Below are 22929 nucleotides of genomic sequence, written 5' to 3' on the forward strand. Positions count from 1 at the left end.
AAACAAATCCATAAAATTATAAAGTAACACCACCTAACAGAGTCCTTTCATCAGGTACCAGATTAAACAATTTATAGTATCTCATTTAATCCTCACAAGGTGCTGTAATTAACCCCACATTACAGAGGAAGAGATTAGAGTGCAGGTGTATGAAGAAATCTATACAAGGTCTCACTGCTTTTAAGTACAACAGCCAAAATTACAACCTAGGGCTTGATTCTGAAGCTCACCTTCTTAACCATTTTCTGGCTGCCCTAAAATTCAACATAGGTTAGTGTTTATCTTGTCTAAGGCCCTTCAAAGCACATCAGCATGGCCAAGCCCAGACCATCTTTCCAGTCGTACTGCCTTCCATATCCCTCTTGGATACATACCATTTTCTGGCCAAAGCAGACCATGTGCAACACCACAAACGCAACGCAGCTCTTTCCTGCCTCCCAGCCTTTGCTCCCCTTCTTCTCCCTCTCACACACAGCCTCCCCCCTCACCTGCTGAAATCCTGTTCACTCCCAAACACCCAGGCCTCGTAGATTCCTCTCGGCTACAGGATGAAAGATTTGCTCCTACCCACTTCTTCAGCTGTTCACACTCTACTTCTGGCCTACCTTGCTTCATATTTAGCTATTTACACCCACAGGGGTCTCCTACACTGAACAAGGAACACCTTGATGGCAGGGAAAGAATCCAAAGATCTGCAAGCGATTCATCTTTTCAAATACCAGGCCCTCCTCACACGGTGCTTTGCACACAGGAGGCGTCTGGAGATGATTACTGAACCTGTAGAATTCACTTTCACTTGATACCAAGAGGCAAAGTAGGAAATGAGAGACTTTCTCATTCTCCACGAAACCATGCAACACATACATCCAAATGCTGGCCATCCTTGACGGCACAGGCTTTTTAGTCACCTGGGGGGGTATTCGGGGGCACCCGGCACTCACCTGGCCTTCCTCCTCCAGAGGCAGACATGGCCTAGCTGGTGCCAAGGGAGGCTCTACAATCAGGAGGACTACTATTTGTCAACACGCTCTTGATCAGAAAAGCAGAGACTGTTAGTACGTTTTTCCAAAATGACGTTGTAAACTCAAGTTTTAGGAGGAAGCAGCGGACCAAGAATTCAGCTCTTTTCCAATTCTGGCAAGATCCTACCCAGAGCACCCCCTGTCTCTGGATAACGAAAACGTCACACACAGCTAGCTGCCAAATGTCCCTCTGAGCTGCCACCTCGCCTCTCTTTAGTTTTATACACTTTGCTGAATTAACAGACTTGGAAGAAGACTGTTTTGATGAACTCTTCCCACAATGTTAATCTCGCCTGAATGCTACACAGTCCTTCAAAGTAATCACCTTAGAAATCAACACCTTCTACTGTCAAATGTTCAGAACAGCTTTGGGATGCTATTAGAACTGATTTCCAAGTTACTTAGAAGCCAAACCAAAAAAATTAGTCTCGCCATCTCATCAGGCACACCTTTTAAGTGTTACTTTAGAGCTGTCTTGGGTGTGCACATGCTGGAATGTCTCAGGGGAGTCAAAGGCTGGACAAACCCTAGTCTAAGTGTACCATATGGTAAATGGTTTAAAATACCGTTTTATATCAAAATTAGCAAGGATCTATTATGGAACAGAATACCATATACACACAAATGTTTAAGAAAAAATCAGGAATTTAAAAATAATGTTTCAGAGTTGCCACAGGCTACTTTGTACTAGGCTACTAGGGATAATGTTTTCATTAAAGAGACTTCGATTAAAGCGTTTAAGAAATGAAACCATGGTGACTTCCGCTAGCTAAGCTGGAGCTGCTTCCCACATCCACAGCACTACTGACAAGGTCTGCTGGGTTATTTAGGGAGTGGGTCAGAGTAGCTAAGAATGTGAGTTCTGGAACCAGATGGCCTGTGTTCAAATGCTGCTTTCGACACTTACTGTGTCACCCTGGGAAAATTATTCAAGCTTTTCAAAACTGAAGAGTCCTCATCTGCAAAAAGCGGAATAACAGCATTTTTCCTCCTAGGGTTGCTATGAAGACTACATGAGAGAACACCTTTACAATATCTGGAACAGCACCTGCCCTCAGTGAGAGTTTAATGACCGTTAACAATTACTGTTCCTTAACACTGCTGCTGACTCTTCAGATACGTGCAATTTAGGGAGATGGTATGTGTGTATGCTTGTAAAATATATATAAAAGCCATTTTAAGCAACCTTACTTTTTTTCCGGACTATAATAGTGTCTCAGCCTGATCAATCGAAGACCACCAGGGTCACTGTAGTCCAACAGCCTCAGGTTTACTGACCCACTGCCATCAGCAAGAGGAACCATGGGACATCTCCCCAAACAAAGCAAAAGATAAGGTTACTACTGGATTCTGGGGAAGGGTGGGGTGTGGATGAAATTTAAAGGAAGCAGCATTGTGACAGGCTCAAAGCGGGGCTTGTAAAGGGGTCAATTTCAGATGGATATAGGGTTCCACTGCCTTGGAAACTACAAAGTTAGGATAAATGTGGGATGCTGAGTCCAGAAACCCCTTATCTGCAGCTCTGCCTCTGGATTAAAATGAGACTGCTTCTCTGTGTCAAAGTGACTGAAATCCTCCAGGCAAGAAGAGGATGTGTCATTCCCACTGATATAATTTCACACAGCAAAGTTTCTGATAGAATTTAGAGAGCAATGCTTCTCAGTGGATAAGAAAGCAGTAGTCACTAAGCGAGGAGAATCATTATGACATTTTACAGCCACTGAATATATTTGGAAGAAGTATTGTTTCCTGTTACCTGGGTAGCTGGTTTTAGTGTCTGTTATCCCAGCCTGATAAACAGACTGGCAGATTTTACTTTCTCAGTCCGAGCCCATTTTTACTTTCTCTAAAGTAACGTATGCTCTTCCAAGAAAATGGGAAAATACACAAAGCACAACATTCAAAGTTAACTACTATTAACATTTGGTATATCTTTATAAACTTTTTTCTATGCAAACACAATTTTTTTTTGTTTTATAAGATGGGATTTATGTTAATAAATACTGGCTTAGAGTCTTTTTAATTTATAAATGTATAGTTACTATCTTCCAATATTATTAAATATTCTGATGCAACCTCATTGTTACATGGCAATCCATTGTATAGATGAGCCAAAACCTTTTAAACCAAACCCTTATTGTTAGACATTTTAATTATTTAGAGCTTTTCTCTATTTTAAATAAAATTACAAGAAACATTCTTGGAAAAATCTTTCCATGTAATCATGGTTATTTTCTTAAGATAAATTCTTATGAATAATGAATGTATCAAAAAGTGCACACTTTGTATCACAAGAGTGTATCACAAAATGCACACTTTGTGACCTTTGTTCAGATTATAAAAACTGCAACAGAAAGGCCATAATTTCTACTCCTACCAGCAGGACATGAAGTTGCCTATCTTCCTACACTCTTGATAACACTAGGTGTTAAATTTTTAAACTTCACCAATATTATTAACAAAGAAAAGTATATCATTTTAGCTTTTATGTCTGAGTACTACTGAGGATAACAGCAAGGTCCTGAGCTATCTTTTCAGGAGGCACATTTAATGGTATTAAACAGGAAGTGGCCGGAGCTGTAACACAAGCAGGGGAAACATTTTCAGTTAGGGCTCAGAGGAGTAAGAGGCACTTTCCGCTAAAGGGGCTTTTAAACCTGTTTTCCACTTTTCTAGCGTGCAGAGGGCAGCCGATTTCACAGAGAGTCTAAGGCACGTTTCCCAGCCTTTTTCCATTCGTGGCACACATAGCAAGTGACAATATCTGATCAGGACACTGGGGTGAACAGTCATCCCAGGCCCTACCCAGCTACCTCGTGGGCTTAAGAGACCAGTCATCTCTGAACACCCATGCACTGTATTTGAGTTATACCAGCTAGAAAAGTTCTGCACCAGAGCAGCCTGAGGAATCCTGAGTGTATGCAAACACACACACACACACACACACACACACACACACACACACACACACACACAGGATTCATGTTATATATACAGAAAATAATCTGGAAATATATATACACCAAGTATTCACAGTTTTTATCTGTCTGCAATAAGTGATTTCTATTTTCTTGATCTTGTTTATATCTTTTTATCTTCCTAAAATAACTACCATATATTCATTTTCTAGTTCCCAGAGCCTACAGAAATTACATGTTACAGAAGCGGCCAAAGCTTTGTCACCACAGGCCAGCTGGTGCCCTTTAGCTAACCTCAGGAAAGCCAAAGTTTTCTCTCTGTTGTCTGTATCTAGTTTCTACTTGTGTTCCTCATATTTTTACATCAGCTATTAATATAGTTACAAAGTATTTACGGATGTGTGTTTAGCACCACGGCAGTATCTTCCACTCCCAGCCCTCACCTAAAGCATTTTCATTTAGAATGGCTACTCAATATCATCTTCAGTTGCCTAGTTTTACGCTCCATATCTAAAGTGTCCTAATGACTTCTTACACATTTTCTTTTGTTTTTTTTGCGGTACGCGGGCCTCTCACTGTTGTGGCCTCTCCCGTTGTGAAGCACAGGCTCTGGACGCACAGGCTCAGTGGCCATGGCTCACGGGCCCAGCCGCTCCACGGCATGTGGGATCCTCCCAGACCGGGGCACGAACCCGTGTCCCCTGCATCGGCAGGCGGACTCTCAACCACTGCGCCACCTGGGAAGCCCTTCTTATACATTTTGAACAAAGTTTTTCTGAAAGAAGATATTGTCATCTCGGCTCACCCATTAACCCCGCTCAAGTCGGGGCCTGAGCGTGTTCTAGCCTGCTCCTGACAGCTGGAACTTTTTTCAGCTCTTACTGGGAGCCTGGATGTCCCACATTACATGCATCATCTCATTTAATTATCACAACAACCCTATGAAGTAGGAGCTATTTTCTCTGTTTCACAGTTAAAACTGAGGCTCAGAGTGTAAATGACTTGCCTCAGACCATGCACTCCGCAAGCAGTGAAGCCACAGTGCAAACCAGGTCTGTGAAATCCAGGCCTGCCGGACCTTTGAGCCTGTGTTCGTGGCCAGGGTCTGCCTTGGTGCTGGACCGGTCACTACAGGTTGACCTCTTGTGCTGCGAATGCTCCTCGGCCTCTAGAAGAGCTGCATTTCTGTCAAGCGCTGGGGAATCGCAAGACAGAGCGCACGTTGCTGCTACTCAGTGCTGGGCTGAAGTCAGCCTGCGAGGCCTATGCCGGCTCAGGAGAGCTGGCTGTTGCATTTCAGCAATTAAACCCATCATTATTAAAATTAAATTACACAAACCTACTGTTTTTTAAAAGTAAAAGTACTCAAAACTCATCGTTGGGCTTCCCTGGTGGCACAGTGGTTGAGAGTCCGCCTGCCCATGCAGGGGACACGGGTTCATGCCCCAGTCCGGGAGGATCCCACATGCCACAGAGCGGCTGGGCCCGTGAGCCATGGCCGCTGAGCCTGCGCGTCTGGAACCTGTGCTCCACAAGGGGAGAGGCCACAACAGTGAGAGGCCCGCGTACCACAAAAAAAAAGAACAAAAACAGAACTCATCGCTTCCTAATAATTTCATTCATTTTACTATTACCTATGTTCGAGGTTATTTACATCCATTCCTCCACCCTTCACTACCACCCTTCCATCAGCCTTCATTACCTTTTTTTTTTGGCTGCACCAGGTCTTAGTTGCAGCACACGGGATCTTTGTTGAGGCACGCAGGCTCACAGTTGCGGCATGTGGGCTCACAGGTGAGGCATGCGGGCTCCTTAGCTGAGGCATGCAAATTCTTAGTTGCAGCACGCATGTGGGATCTAGTTCCCCGAGCAGGGATCTAATCCGGGCCCCCTGCATTGGGAGCGCGGAAACTTACCCACTGGACCGCCAGGGAAGTCTCCAGCCTTCTCTACTTGTGAACCATAAAGTTCTTTTCTGTTGAGGAGGCACTCAGCACAATTTTTGTCTTTGTTTTTTAAATAAACAAGCAGTACCTACTGACCTCCCCCCTCCCTCAACTCTTCATGTTTTAAGTCCAAGAAGCACCATCTCTGGCCTCCCTCCACCTCTCACTCATTCCTCTCCTCTCCTCCCCAGAGAGGAATAAGCTTTTAATCTGATCGCAGAGGAGGAACTGGGCCTGTGAAGCACAGCCCTTCTGTTCCCCTTCCTCTTAAGGGCGTGTGTTCTCTGCCTCCAAAGGGCAGCCAGCAAGCAGACTGCACCTACCAGGGAGACGGAAGGAGGGAGCAGCGGGGACAAGGAGAGGGATTCCGACCCAGCAGTGACAGGTGGGAAAGAATGTCTAATCGTGAAACTCAGTTTTAGAGAGTGCACTGCCTGCATATATAAACTACATTGTCCAGGATCTCCAGTAATAAGAGTGACACTGTGGTCTTCATTTGCCTTATTTCTTGGCCCTAAGATGGGTCAGCCTTCAGGATGGAGAGAGGACCACTGCTATTCATTAGGCCTCCTCAAACCCCAAGATGAAACACTGCAACCCAGTGGGCCATTAGGAACCGCCCAGTCTTCCCAAAGAAACTAAATCTATTTGTGATCCTTAGTCTAATGATCATAAACAGTAACAATAATAGTGTCAGCTAACAATTAGGAACATGCAGGTCCTGGGCCAAGTGCTTTACATGAACTGACCTGTGGTCCTAAATGTCGTTCAGAAAGCAGGTAACACTCTACCCACACCTAACACGGCACCAGTGCTGTTCCAAACACAAGCACATAATGTATTCTTTAATTTCAGAGACATCATAAACTTCTTCATACCAAGATTCCCCTTCTCATATCAAATTTTACATTGCTTCCAACACTTAATTGTCTTTCCTCCTAAATGAAAATAATTTGTGTTCTCGGGTATGTTTAACTCCCACCCCTCTGTGCCCTCTGCTATTTCTCAGACACTAGCAGCAGTTATATTCTAAAGTCAATGTACTTTTATTTTTCATAAAGCTGAAAGATATTTCAGAACACTTTTCATAGGCAGCCTCACATTATAATGTGTTTTTTTTAAACTAAATTTATATTCATTTATTCTTTTCATAAAAATTTGCCAGGCTTCTGTTTTACACTTACGAATTTCCATCTCCCTGTCCACCCACACGAGCCTTCCTCAGCATTTCACACACGCTCAGTGATTTCTTACACGCTGCAGCAGGCTGTCTTAGGTATGCTTGATTTCTTTTTTCTTGTTCCTCTACAATGTAATCCTATTTTACTGCAAGATTCACATTTTCAGAATCACTGTTCAAAACACTGCACATTCAACTAATTTAAATTCTTCTACACAGAAGCATGCAATTTTAAGAATTTTAATACTTTTAATATTATCCTCATGTACAAATGCACCTAAACTGATTCAGAGTTGAAAATCCACTCCCTTATGATATCGAAAGAAAAAATACTACGCAACCCCTCAGTAACCCATTGCTAGTCATGATCTCTTAAGTTAATCCATTCATTATGCCCATTGCCTCTTGCTTTAGTATGGTAAAACTGAAAAACACCATACCAATCTCAGTACGTGCTAGATAAAAGGTTCCCCTTCTCTTCTCCAAACTAAATAATCCTTAATCTCTTTAATTTTAAACCTTTCGTTCATTATTAGAATTTCCTATCTATTTTTATTTTATTTTATTTTATTTATTTATATATATATATTTTTTGCGGTACGCGGGCCTCTCACTGTTGTGGCCTCTCCCGTTGCGGAGCACAGGCTCTGGACGCGCAGGCTCAGTGGCCATGGCTCACGGGCCCAGCCGCTCCGCGGCATGTGGGATCCTCCCGGACCGGGGCATGAACCCGTGTCCCCTGCATTGGCAGGCGGACTCTCAACCACTGCGCCACCAGGGAAGCCCTCCTATCTATTTTTAGATTCTCCACATTGCTGTTTAAATGAGGGTCAGAAGTAAACAAATATAGAACTGAAAAATCTAACAAAGATTTGGGCTGGTGGTAAATGAGATTATGGCAAGTGACAGGCTGCTCTGATTTTCTTTCTTGCTACTTGTTTCTCTGGCAGAGAAAGATGATGGTACTTCTGATGGTATTGCTCCCCACATAAGGATTAGTGCCTGCAAAGGCTCACGAACAGTAGAGAGTTATCTCCACACTTGCAGAAAATCCCACAAGGCTGGGGCCATGTGTCACTGCTGTTCTCTGCCCACCTGGCTAGCAAGTTACCCAGCTTTACATATGGGGTTTGAAGTCTGACAGACCTGAATTCAAATCCCAGCTCTGTTACTTGTTAGCTTTGTAATCTGGGGCAAGTCGCTTTCCTCTCCTCAACCAAATAATGAGAATCACAGTACCTACTTCACGTGGTGGTTATAACAATCAGATGGTGATTATAAAGAACCTAGCACTGTGCTTGACACATATTGGATATTCAACAAATGGTAGCTTAAAAACAAAGAAAGTTTTCCTTTCTTGAGCATTTGCTTGGCATCTCTTTAACCCTGGCAAATGCCCAGTCCAGGGAAGCAGCCATTTCTCCAATGCCTGTGTGGGAAACAGTGCTATCCTGCCTCACTATAACTATAAAACATGAAGTACTGTAGCAAAAACAGCTATTTGCCTCTTCCATACCCATTCTTTTTCCTTCCTCAGTAATAGAATCCACCACTTTTAACGAAGCCTAAGGGTGCCCAGAATGAGACTACTTGCTTTTTCTCAATTGTTTCGACCAATGAAATATAAACAAAAGTGTCATGTAGCAGCTTCCAGAAATATCCTTAAAAGACAAGCAGTACAGAACCTTTGCCACCATGTTTCCCTGCCTCCATCCCACTTGCTAGCATTTGGATATGACGGATGGCACCCTAGAGAACATCCTGAGCCAGGAGGACTCCGGAACACAGGATGGCAGAGCAGTGAGCCAGGGGGAGCCTGGGTCCTTGAGGAAGGCGGGGCCCCGCACCAGCCCTGGACTGGGTACTGCAGACTTCCCTTAAGCAAGGAGGAAGAAAAACCCTCTGTACTTTGACAAGGCATCATTATTTTGTGGGTTTTCTATAATTTTCAGCTGAATCTAATCCTAACTAATATAAGTACAGTACCTCCAAACTGTTCACGGGGTTAAACCAGTGGCTCTTAAGAAAGGACAATTTTGTCCCCCAGAAGACATGTGGCTACGTCCAGAGACATTTCTGGTTGACACAGCAGTGCGGGTGCTACTGGCATTCAGTGGGTACAGGCGCTAGGGATGCCGCTTACATTCTGCAGTTAACAGAACAACTCCCACAACAAAGGGCTATCAAGCCCCACGTGTCAGTTTTGCCAAGGCTGAGAAACCTCGGGTTAAACACATCTCTCAGGAAGGTCAGTGATAAAATGCCCTCTGTTCATTACAATAATCATGGCAGAAGAATGAGGTGTCCTGATTAGTCAGTATTCTCCTCAACAGAGTTACCAGATATCTCAAACAGTAATAAACAGTTTTCAAAGAATCAGAACATAATGAATCACATGACACGACATCTAGCCGAGACTTCAGACTGGCAGCATGTGAAAGCACATGACGTTTAAAAGAGATTCTCGGTGTATTAATTGCATTTTATAATCATCTGGGGAACTGATGCCCAAGATCCACTCTAGACCAGTTACATAGAAGTTCCTGGGGGTGAAGCCCAGGCATCTGTATCTTCCATGGAGGACCAAATAATCTCCATCAGGGTACTTTTCACAAATGCACTGAAGAAGTACAGAATGCAGGCAGCCCTGGATGCGGCAGATTCCTGGACCACGGTCTGCCTACTTCTTTACAAGAGGTTCCATTGGGGCAAAACCTTTCACTGCTCCTTTGCTTAACATTCACTTTGACTCCTGCTTTATCTTCAAAATAAAGGAACACACAGTCCCTTCTCTAGTATGGCTGTGACGTGGAGTTTCACAAATGGATGCACCTGGACCCTGAACACTGCTCTGCCTTCCTTGATGGTGGCCATCACCCCCCTACCCCAGCCACACCAGGTGGGAATCTATTCATCTGCCCTTTAAAATCCTGCATCAACATGACACTCAGATTTCTGGCTCCTCTTTTGTTAGCAGAGTTGATCACTGCTCCTACTAGAAGACCCAGAAAATTCAAAATATTAAACCAGTCTAGCTCTCATATCCTCATTTTGACATCTTGGATGCTAGAAAAGGGAGTATCTCAAAGGGACAGCAGGATATCAAACTGTAATGTTTTAAAGCCTGGTTGATTCTAACATACAGACAGGGTTAAAAACCACTAATTTAGGCCATCTTGAGTTGAGTGTCCTGTGAGGAGCTTCAGAAAACGTCCCGAGCTGAGGTGTCGGTTCAGCCGTTTCTTGAGGAACTCTGGTCTGAAGGGCCGGGGGCAAGGCCTCTGCATGGGGCCCACTATGAGCAAGTGAAACAGACTAAGCACAAAGGGAAAAAAGGTGGAAGGGCTAGGACTGCCAGATTTATGTCCTTTCCCGATGAAATGTGGATCCTCTAGAAACAGGAGGTGTGAAGAGAGAGGACCTTCAAGATGGCAGAGGAGTAAGACGTGGAGATCACCTTCCTCCCCACAAATACATCAAAAATACATCTACATGTGGAACAACTCCGACAGAACACCTACTGAACGCTGGTAGAAGATCTCAGACTTCCCCAAAGCTATGCACCGGACAGGGTCTTGGTGCTCCGGCCAACTATCAGGCCTGAGCCTCTGAGGTGGGAAAGCCGAGTTCAGGACTTTGGACCAGCAGAGACCTCCTGGCTCCATGTAATATAAATCGGCGTGAGCTCTCCCAGAGATCTCCATCTCAACGCTAAGGCCCAGCTCCACTCAATGACCAGCAAGTTCCAGGGCTGGACACCCCAAGCCAAACAACTAGAAAGACAGGAACCCAACCCCACCCATGAGCAGAGAGGCTGCCTAAAATCATAGTAAGTTCACAGACACCCCAAAACACACCACCAGACGTGGTCCAGCCCACCAGAAAGACAAGTCTTGGTAAATTTAAGAAAATTGAGATTGTATCAAGTATCTTTTCTGACCACAATGCTATGAGACTAGATATCAATTACAAGAAAAAAAAATCTGTAAAAACTACAAACACATGGAGGCTAAACAATACACTACTCAATAACCAAGAGATCACTGAGGAAATCAAAAATAACCTAGACACAAATGACAATGAAAACACAACGACCCAAAACCTGTGGGATGCAGCAAAAGCAAAAGAGGGAAGTTTACAGCAATAAAATCCTACCTCAAGAAACAAGAAACATCTCAAGTAAACAACCTAACCTTACACCTAAAGCAATTAGAGAAAGAAGAACAAAAAAACCCCAAAGTTAGCAGAAGGAAAGAAATCATAGAGATCAGATCAGAAATAAATGAAAAAGAAATGAAGGAAACGATAGCAAAGATCAATAAAACTAAAAGTTGGTTCTTTGAGAAGATAAACAAAATTGATAAACCATTAGTCAGACTCATCAAAAACATAAGGGAGAAGACTCAAATCAATAGAATTAGAAATGAAAAAGGAGAAGTAACAACGGACACTGCAGAGATACAAAAGATCGTGAGAGATTACTATAAGCAACTCTATGCCAATAAAATGGACAACCTGGAAGAAATGGACAAATTCTTAGAAAAGCACAACCTTCCGAGACTGAACCAGGAAGAAATAGAAAATATAAACAGACCAATCACAAGCACTGAAATTGAAACTGTGATTAAAAATCTTCCAACAAACAAAAGCCCAGGACCAGATGGCTTCACAGGTGAATTCTACCAAACATTTAGAGAAGAGCTAACACCTATCCTTCTCAAACTCTTCCAAAATATAGCAGAGGAAGGAACACTCCCAAACTCATTCTACAAGGCCACCAACACCCTGATACCAAAACCAGACAAAGATGTCACAAAAAAAGAAAACTACAGGCCAATATCACTGATGAACATAGATGCAAACATCCTCAACAAAATACTAGCAAACAGAATCCAACAGCACATTAAAAGGATCATACACTATGATCAACTGGGGTTTATCCCGGGAATGCAAGGCTTCTTCAATATATGCAAATCAATCAATGTGACACACCATACTAACTGAAGGATAAAAACCATATGATCATCTCAACAGATGCAGAAAAAGCTTTTGACAAAATTCAACACCCATTTATGATATGCCTACACCCTCCAGAAAGTAGGCATACAGGGAACTTACGTCAACATAATAAAGGCCATATATGACAAACCCACAGCCAACATTGTTCTCAATGGTGAAAAACTGAAACCATTTCCACTAAGATCAGGAACAAGACAAGGTTGCCCACTCATACCACTATTATTCAACATAGTTTTCGAAGTTTTAGCCACAGCAATCAGAGAAGAAAAAGAAATGAAAGGAACCCAAATTGGAGAAGAAGAAGAAAAACTGTCACTGTTTGCAGATGACATGATACTATACAGAGAATCCGAAAGGTGCTACCATAAAACTATTAGAGCTAATCAATGAATGTGGTAAAGTAGCAAGTTACAAAATTAATGCACAGAAATCTCTTGCATTCCTATACACTAATGATGAAGAATCTGAAAGAGAAATTAAGGAAACACTCCCATTTACCACTGCCACAAAAAGAATAAAAGACCTAGGAATAAACCTACCAATGGAGACAGAAGACCTGTATGCAGAATACTACAAGACACTGATTGAAAGAAATTAAAGATGATACAAACAGACGGAGAGATATACCATGTTCTTGGATTGGAAAAATCAACATTATGAAAACAACGATACTACCCAAAGCAACCTTCAGATTCAGTGTAATCCCTATCAAACTACCACTGGCATTTTTCACAAAACTAGAACAAAAAATTTCACAATTTGTATGGAAACACAAAAGACCCCGAATAGCTAAAGCAATCCTGAGAAAGAAAAACGGAGCTGAGGGATCAGGCTTCCTGACTTCAGACTACACTACAAAGCAACAGTAATCAAGACAGTATGGTACTGTCATAAAAACAGAAATATAGATCAATGGAACAGTAAAGAAAGCCCAGAGATAAACCCACGCACATGGTCACCTTATCTTTGATAAAGGAGGCAAGAATATACAGTGGAGAAAAGACAGCCTCCTCAATAAGTGGTGCTGGGAAAACTGGACAGCTATGTGTAAAAGAATGAAATTAGAACACTCCCTAACACCATACACAAAAATAAACTCAAAATGGATTAAAGACCTAAATGTAAGGCTAGACACCGTAAAACTCTTAGAGGAAAACATAGGCAGAACACTGTATGACATAAATCACAGCAAGATCCTTTTTGACCCACCTCCTAGAGAAATGGAAATAAAAACAAAAATAAACAAATGGGACCAAATGAAACTTAAAAGCTTTTGCACAGCAAAGGAGACCATAAACAAGATGAAAAGACAACCCTCAGAATGCGAGGAAATATTTGCAAACGAAGCAACTGACAAAGAATTAATCTCCAAAATATACAAGCAGCTCATGCAGCTCAATTTCAAAAAAACAAACAACCCTATCCAAAAATGAGCAGAAGACCTAAATCAACATTTCTCCAAAGAAGATATACAGATGGCCAACAAACCCATGAAGGGATGCTCAACATCATCCATCATTAGAGAAATGCAAATCAAAACTACAATATCATCTCATACCAGTCAGAATGGCCATCATCAAAAAATCTACAAACAGGGCTTCCCCGGGAGCACAGTGGTTAAGAATCCGCCTGCCAATGCAGGCGACACGGGTTCGAGCCCTAGTCCGGGAAGATCCCACGTGCCGCGGCAGCAACAAAGCCCACGTGCCACAACTACTGAGCCTGCGCTCTAGAGCCTGTGAGCCACAACTCCTGAGCCCGCATGCTACAACTACTGAAGCCCGCGCGCCTAGAGCCCGTGCTCCGCAACAAGAGAAGCCACCACAATGAGAAGCCCATGCACCGCAACGAAGAGGAGCCCCCACTCACTGGAAGCAGAGAAAAGCCCGCGCGCAGCAACCAAGACCCAACGCAGCCAAAACTAAGTAAATAAATAAATAAAATAAATTTATTTTTTAAAAAAATCTACAAATAATAAATGCTGGAGAGGGTGTGCAGAAAAGGGAACTCTCCTACACTGTTGGTGGGAATGTAAATTGATACAGCCACTATGGAGAACAGTATGGAGGTTCCTTAAAAAAATAAAAATAGAACTACCATACGACCCAGCAATCCCACTACTGGGCATATACCCTGAGAAAACCATAATTCAAAAAGAGTCATGCACCCCAATGTTCATTGCAGCACTGTTTCCAATAGCCAGGTCATGGAATCAACCTAAATGCCCATCGACAGACAAATGGATAAAGAAGACGTGGCACATATATACAGTGGAATGTTACCCTGCCATAAAAAGAAACGAAATTGAGTTATTTGTAGTGAGGTGGATGGACCTAGAATCTGTCATACAGAGTGAAGTAAGTCAGAAAGAGAAAAACAAATACCGTATGCTAACACATATATATGGAATCTAAAAAAAAAAAACAAAAAAAAAAGGTTCTGAAGAACCTAGGGGCAGGACAAGAATAAAGACACAGATGTAGAGAATGGACTTGAGGACATGGGGAGGGGGGAAGGGTAAACTGGACAAAGTGAGAGAGTGGCATGGACATATGTACACTACCAAATGTAAAATAGATAGCTATTGGGAAGCAGTCGCATAGCACAGGGAGATCAGCTCGTTGCTTTGTGACCACCTAGAGGGGTGGGATATGGAGGGTGGGAGGGAGACGCAAGAGGGAGGGGATATGGGGATATAAGTATACGTATAGCTGATTCACTTTGTTATACAGCACAAACTAACACAGCAATGTAGAGCAATTACACTCCAATAAAGATGTTAAAACAAACAAAAATCCCACTAACTTAGTATACGTGAAGGACACATTTCTAGCTTTATAGTCCTACTGTGAAAAGATCTCATGGTCGCTCAGAGAAAACAACAAACTACTGCAGAATTACAAATAGCACCTTTAAGGGTTTGTTGTTGTTGTTGTTTGTTTATTTTTAATGCACTCCAGCCTGGCAGAGCTGAATGGCTCTTTCCTTTAGAAAACATTCATCTAACTCCCAAATATGTATAAAATAAAAGTGGATGGTTTCACTCAGTCTAAATGAGACGCATTCTGTGGCTTATGCAGCCTACCCCAAAATTTTACTGAGAGCAATTTGAAGATAATGACCTAAAAGCCTAATAAAGTCAGAGGGCAGAGGACTCTCACTGTACCAGAAAAACAACACAGAGTTGAGACTATGGCTGAAGAAAGCAGCTCCACTCGTGCTATGTGGCCGATAGGCCTCATCAACGTGGGTTGTAGACGGAAGTCTGATAAAAAGCAATTCTGCCTGTCAATACGAGTGAGCAGAACTGACCCTTAAATAGAGGGCAATTTTTTTTAACCAGGTGAACAGTAAGCAGCCAAGTAACAAGATAATTTATGCAGCATCACCTACTCTTTGAGCAAAAAGATCAATCTCTCCCATCACAGAGTTGTTCCTGGTAGCCTCTCTAGGGCAAGAAGCAGGGAGTAAAAATTAGTCCTCAGATCTGTGCCTCAGGTACAAGGAAAAGGGACACCCACCCCAAGGACGAAAGATATACCAGTGCCACATGGAAGAGAACTACCTAAAATGTCACAATAAAGCAATGCCCAAGGAACTGTCTCGTGGTCACAGGTCCAGGAAAGATGCCCCAGGACAATGCACTATTTACACAAGTATACAGAGAGCAACTCTGGATGTGTGTATCTATCATTGACAAAAATGCCTGTCACAGTATTTTCTCCTAAGGTTCTTTGCCAGGCTTGTTGAGGAGACTATACATTCTTCAGGATTACGATCCCAGAGCTGATGTTGTCAGGCGCATCTGACTCTCTGAAGAAGTTCATGCCCCTTGTTACAAGAGAATTTTGCAGCCTGTCTAAAGGAAGTTATCAACATACTTCCCAAGATATACACGAGGAACTGAAAGCTTACAAAGGGATGGAGGTCAGAAGAATAGGTCATTACGTCCACTTAATTAAATCTGAAAATGGATTCTTTGTGCTTCTAATAGACAAGGCACTTTAAGAGTCTGATTGTCTAATCACCAAAGTACCTCCAAGTGTTCTCCCCATTGAAACCTAAAGTAAGGTGTTTCTAACAGTAAGGTGGAGGACACAAAAGAGAAGACAATATGTGGAAAAGGAATAATGCACTAAACGAACACCCCTTCCTGGTGTCTGTACTCCAACACTCCTTGTTGGTGGCAGGTATTTAGAGTGAGGGGAGGTGGTGAGAGGAAGAGGTTAGGAACCTGCAACACTTTATTTTAGTCTCATTTATCAGCAGTCACTGATAGTACTGCTGAAGATGCTCAATGATCATTCAAAAGGCATTCTTCAAAGTGCAACAACCTAAATCTTCCACTAACTGATAAATGGATAAACAGAATATGGTATATTCATACAGTGGAATAGTATTCAGCCAAAAAAATGGAGTACTGATATATACTGCAACATGGATGAACCGCGAAAACATTATGCTGAGTGAAAGAAGCCAGACACAAAAGGACACATATCGTATGATTCCATTTACATGAAATGTCCAGAATAGGCAAATCTACTGAGACAGAAAGCACACAAGTGGTGCCCAAGGGCTGGGGGGAGGAGAAGGATGGGATATGACTGCCAATGGGTATAAGGTTCCTTTTTAGGGTGATGAAACTAGTCTGGAATTAGTGGGTATGGTTGCACGGCCTCTGAATACACTAAAAACCACGGAACTGTCCACTTTAAAATTGTTGAATTCTATGGTATGTGACTTATATCTCAATTTTTGAAAAAGCCATGCTTTAGTTCAGCTTTTCTACGGCCCCTTAAGTCTCCCAGCGCTCAACAGAGGGCCTGCTTCCTGGGACCCCCAGTGGGATACCCTTCAGTGTTGCCCTATTTATGAGATCGAGAGGAAGTGATGTCAAAAAAGATTTAAGTGCTTATACTGTTTTTGTTCCATCACGTATGAGAGGGAAAGGGGGAAATGATTATGCAGCACTTCTAGTGTAATCTTCTGCCACACGGTGAGGGCAATCCATAACACTTCGACCGTGACGAAAGCAGGCTGTCCAGTCATCCTGGGACAGTAGATACCATGCTTCTGTTTTTCTAAAAGGCAGCTCTTGCTGAGCTACTTCTTTACCTACTCGATGACAAACTGCCAACATTAAGACATTCATAGTATTTCAAATAGTCTGGAGACTTTCGCTAGTACATTTTAAAGAAGGTAAGCCATCAGTTCTTACCAAGATCCACTCATAATATAGGAACTGTGCTCAGATACAAAATGACAGATGGTGCTAGAGTACCAATAGCTGATCATTCAAAATAATTAGTATTGATCAAAAAATGTCTTTTGGTGCCTTTTTGTTACACCATTAACTATGTCACCATGTGTGCAGTGCTGGAATCTTTTGTTTGGTTCAGAAAATAGAACACTCATGCACAAGTCTGGAAGAAGAATGAATACTAGATTCTAGATTGTTATCTTAAACTTCCTTGGAGTTTTCAAATGGTCCATGTCTGACCTTACTGTGGAGAGACTGTCTGGCAGAGGAAAATGCTTAGGAATTCAGTGCACCCACAATTTATCAACATGAGGTATCACCTGCTCATAAACAGTCTTAGGAGGAAATTGTAATTCCATGGAGGGTGGTCATCACATTACCTTGGTCATGCCACACACAGCACATCTGGGAACAATATTATAAAAGCACCAGGGAGAGGAATATTAGAGTATAAGTTTGAACAGCGTCTCTAGAACCAGAGCTTGGTGTGTGTGGGTTGTCGTGTTGAGAATTTTAAGGTGACGAGGAAGCAACAAGGGTGTCTGACCTGTGGGCTCTTTCACTTTCTGTGGAATGACACTTCAAAAGGAGTCAGAGGAAGCCACAGTAAGGATGTTCTTTGAGTAGATGTGACCTGTAAGCCTCAGGTGACAAACCTGGAATACTGGCTCTTGGGTTCTCTATCAGCTCAAGTACCACAATTATGAAAAAGGAATTTCTAGATTCAGACATAAATAATCACAAATCTATAATAAATAAGTACCATATAGCCTATTCAAGATTATGACTGGAAAGAGAAACATGATTAAAATCTTCAGAGACTATATCTCACAAGAATTAAATTACGTATAAACAAAGTCATACAATCGAACCCATCATTATACATTTGTGGGACCTAGATTAAGACACAGCACAGTTTACGAGAACACAGAGGCATCCACAGTGTGTGCTTCTTAGAGGGTGTATTATTCAGATTAGAAAATGTAGCAGCATAACTCACTTTAATGTTGACCCTGGTTCAGGGGCAAATAAATGTGGCAAGTCCAAAGCCCTCAAACAGTTCAAAGACCCAATTTCAGCCAATATTTTACTTTTCCGCCAGAGACTTACAAAAATTACCTATCAGAAGCAAAACTGACAGGCCAGAGTTTCCTTTCTTTCCATGCATGTTTACTTGGGGACACTAAAACAGAAGGGTAACTAGAGAAACAGAAGCCTAGAAAATCCACAAACTACACAATACTATATAATCATACTGTATATGCATAACCTGTATTTTAAAAATTAAAAATAAACACACACACTCACCCCTAAAAATACCTCAAGTACCGTAAAGGAGACTGAATTCCCCTATAAATTAGATTCCTGGGGTATATTTCAAATGTGTTTTCTCAAAACAATTAGTCAAGAACCCTTTATTCCCAAACCTGGGCCTCTGTATTTCCTAAGAAAAATGAAAATCAACACAAATGGTCTGCACTGTAATTTTAAAAACACAGCATTGGGCTTCCCTGGTGGCGCAGCGGTTAAGAATCCACCTGCCAACGCAAGGGACATGGATTTGAGCCCTGGTCCAGGAAGATCCCACATGCTGCGGAGCAACTAAGCCCATGCGCCACAACTACTGAGCCTGCGCCCTAGAGCCAGCAAGCCACAACTACGGAGGCCCATGTGCCATCACTACTGAAGCCCGCACACCTAGAACCCATGCTCCGCAACAAGAGAAGCCACCGCAGTAAGAAGCCCGCGCACTGCAACGAAGAGTAGCCCCTGCTCGCCTCAACTAGAGAAAGCCTGCGCGCAGCAACGAAGACCCAATGCAGCCAAAAATAAATAAATAAATTTTTTTAAAAAAATTATCCTTTAAACCGCCCCCCCCAAAAACAGTATTTCCTTCCACTTCTTTTCCAAGGTAAGCACCTGAGCAGCTACGCAGGTTCTAACAACTGAACAGCTTTCTATTATAACCTAATTATTTGAAAAACATGATACTTTGAACGAATTCCGCTGCCAAGGGAGAAGTTGGATACATTTTGCTGTTACTGATTAGTACGTTTTATGGACTTCCTTCATTTCTTCTTCCCTGACAACCACAGTTTTTTGTTTTTTTTTTTACCTAACTAGGTAGAGGAGGATAGTCAGTAGCACTGTCACACTATAATTGAAGACCAAATACCTTAGTTGCTTCAAGAACTCAACATCAGAGTTGCTGTTAATAAGCTTGATGAACTCTTCATAGGAGGGAGCATAGGTGTAGGCTCTCTTGTGATGTTCATTCACCTGTTCTCTGTGCTCCAACTGGACAAGCAACATCTGGTTAATGTAATCTGGATTACTAAGTAACTCCACTACTGGCTTTAAGACTGTGGGACAGAGAAGAGAGCACCACTTAAAAAGGGTATTCTCCTTTAAAGGAACCGCTTTCATGTTATATAATTGAAACTACATCTGGGAAACATTTTAAAACTACCCAAATGGGCCACAGACACACACAACACCCACACACACACCCCCACACACAGCTACCCATCCCTCTGGGTTTGCTACTAGTTATGGCTACAACCAAGTGGCCGTTTTAACAAATGAGTTACATGTAAAAGAATAATGAAAGAAAGCCATCTGGAACCCAAGTTGTTAACAAAGCTATCAAAATTAAGTACATTCATTTTTTTCCCTTTGATTTCTTTTATAAGGCTCAATATGTTTTGTCTGCCAAAAGATGAAAGTTAACATTCTCCCAACTGGTGAAACACACGTCAGGGAGGAAGTTGTTAAAAAAGTCAATGACACTATGACAGATTCATCCCACTAACTTTAGGTTAGAAAGTTCCCCTTTTCTCTGTGGTTAGCTATACCAGCTAATGGGTACAGCTGGCTAACCCAGAGATAATAAATGAGATATTAAATCACGGCACATCAAACACAACGTTATTTGTTTGAGATTCTGAGATAGGAAAAGTTTCTCTCAGACGATATCTTCTTCCATTTTTCCTTATCCTAGCTAAGCATTTCCCTGGATACACTTTTCTTCTAACAACCACATTATTTTGTGGTACAGTCCCTCTTCTATTTATTCTAAGTCACATATAGGCATTGCCAATGAATCCTGAAGCAAAGGTATTTTAAAAAGCAAACGCATACTGGAGTTTGAGTATAGACAGTCTTTCATAAAGCACATAACTGGCCTGGGTGACTCAAAATCTATCCCAGGTGGATGCTACACTGTGGTGGGCATAAGGACTGGTTGCCTATTATAAACAGCAGAGTGGACTATGTATTTGGTAATATGTTATATGAAACATCTGTTTATCACGTAGGGCCAAGTGATGCCTTCTCTGAGTGACATTTAAACCTGACCTTTTGAAAATACTTTAATTCCCGTATGTCCCACAGTATACAAGGTCTGCATAGGTGTCGTATAAAGTGTTATCACATTCGTATGTAGCACATTAGCTTGCACAAGTATCGCATTAGTAATATCAATTAGTTATGAAAGTCTACCTTTTGCTGTGAGAATTTCTGCAAGCATTATGCGTAAGCTGAGAGACTGGACATCCTTTGAGGGAAGGAGACAAAACACCAGAACCCGAGAACACGTTTGTAGAAATCTTACTTCATCATCTGAGTTCCTCAAGAATGCATGCAACACAAAGGGCCTCGGCTGTTCTTCATGTCTGAAAAAAATAAATACATGAAGAGAGGGAAAGGGAAGGAAAGACGTTTCTAGAAACAGCTTGGTTATGTACCATTAGGTAAAAAAAAATTTCAAATGGGCAACGCCACAGTTTTAATAACTATGTCCACTCTTTCACTATATCAACAGTCAGTAATTTTCTCAACCACAGACTAATCTGGAAAAATGCAAACGCATGGCCTTTTGGGATTTCCAACCTTAAGTAGCATCAACCCTCATACACGACTCCCAAGTCACAGCAACAATCTAGAAAGGGGTGAGCAGCTCTTTAACTAGATTATTTTTAAGTCTCCTAGCTCTCTCCCTAAATGTGATCTATAGCTTCATTTCTCCAAAAAAAAAATAAAAAATCTAACAAAGCATTAAACCAGGGTCACCAGCTCCCGGCAGCGTCCTCCTGTCAGTGTGGATCTGCTACTTGTTTATTCCAACTACTAGTACTTACCTCTGGGTTCTCATGCCGTGAGTGAGCAAAAGGACATTACCCTTCCATACACTTCACACGTGCAGTATTATTTAATCTTCCCACCTACATCTAGAAGCAGGTATCATCATCACCGTTTTATAGATGAGAGTATTAAGGATCTGAATGATCACGTGAACGGTCCAAAGTCACAGAGGTAACAAATGGTAGAAATAACTCTCAGGTCCTGTTCTGACTCTCAAGTCCAGACTCTTTAACGCTACACCATAATCAGAGATTGTTAAAGTGAAAAGGAAAAAAAATTTCAGAGATACAGAAGAAATATATGTGAAAACAAGCATTATTTTGTGCCTTAAACAACATGCCTGTGCTTGACCAGTAAACAAAATGCACAGATTGTAAAAAGGAGGCTGTGAAATTAAAGATGCCATTGATGTAACAGCATAAAAACAATCATCTTTAGGTTTTCCTGAAACATGCTGGACAAGACAGATGGGGCAAAGGAAGAGGAAGCAGAGGCAAAAATTAAGTATGATCTGGATTGGCTTAAAGCAGCCAACAGAACGTCAGCTGGGAAATGAATACAGGCTGACCGGAAAACTGCCTCACACAACTGCCTAACAGTCAACCAGAGGATGCGTTGCTTTTATTAATGCAATTTATTATTCTCTTGCCTGATAGTGGCCAACTCAGTTGGGTGCTTCCTGGCTGCCACAGTCATTTTGCAGCCAGTGGAAACCTGTACACCAAGGGTGATTTCCAGGGCGAGGGCACTGTTTACCTGGGGCAGGCAAGTACCAAGATAACCATCGAACCTAGGTTTCTGCCACTCTCACTGTGTGATTTGTAGAAAGTGATGCACAATCAGATATTAGATCCCCAGCATTCACCTCCAGGGCACGATCATCTATATGCAAAACACCAGTGACCTACTGGCACTTTTTCAAATATCCATAATGTCAGAGAACAATGGTAGATTTTTTTTCCTTTAATAAGAATCATCAACTAGAAGCTTCTAGGCATAGCCTAAATGTACCCTTGGCACGAGAAAACTGGAATTCCACAGGAAAGGAGCTTCTAAAATGGAATCAATTCTCTGTTTCTATTATTGTGATGCTTACTCATCACAATATCTTTATATTATCCACAAAAGCAGTAATTTCAGAAGCTGGTAAATAAACGTCTCAGTGAAAAATATACTCTCGGGCTTCCCTGGTGGCGCAGTGGTTGAGAGTCCACCTGCTGATGCAGGGGACACGGGTTTGTGCCCCGGTCCGGGAAGATCCCACATGCTGCGGAGCGGCTGGGCCCGTGAGCCACGGCCGCTGAGCCTGCGCGTCCAGAGCCTGTGCTCTGCAACAGGAGAGGCCACAGCAGTGAGAGGCCTGCATACCAGGAAAAAAAATAAATAAATAAAAGTCTTAGTTTAATATCTAATAGGGTAAATATTGACCGATAGGATGAGT

The 22929-nt window shown here is 42.1% G+C and overlaps 1 protein-coding gene across 2 annotated transcripts in view; it reads right to left on the minus strand.

Moving 5' to 3' along the window:
- Positions 1 to 22929, minus strand: part of SNX25 (sorting nexin 25) — a 108610-nt gene that overhangs the window by 53498 nt on the left and 32183 nt on the right. For both annotated transcript variants that reach the window (XM_060001144.1, XM_060001143.1), the window contains exons 4-5: positions 20847 to 21019; positions 19522 to 19708 (exon numbers count right to left, since the gene is read on the minus strand). In XM_060001144.1, the coding sequence (XP_059857127.1) occupies positions 19522 to 19708; positions 20847 to 21019 (360 nt within the window). The remainder of the gene's footprint in view (positions 1 to 19521; positions 19709 to 20846; positions 21020 to 22929) is intronic.

This window comes from Delphinus delphis, chromosome 21 (genome assembly GCF_949987515.2).
Source record: "Delphinus delphis chromosome 21, mDelDel1.2, whole genome shotgun sequence".
NCBI lineage: Eukaryota > Metazoa > Chordata > Mammalia > Artiodactyla > Delphinidae > Delphinus > Delphinus delphis.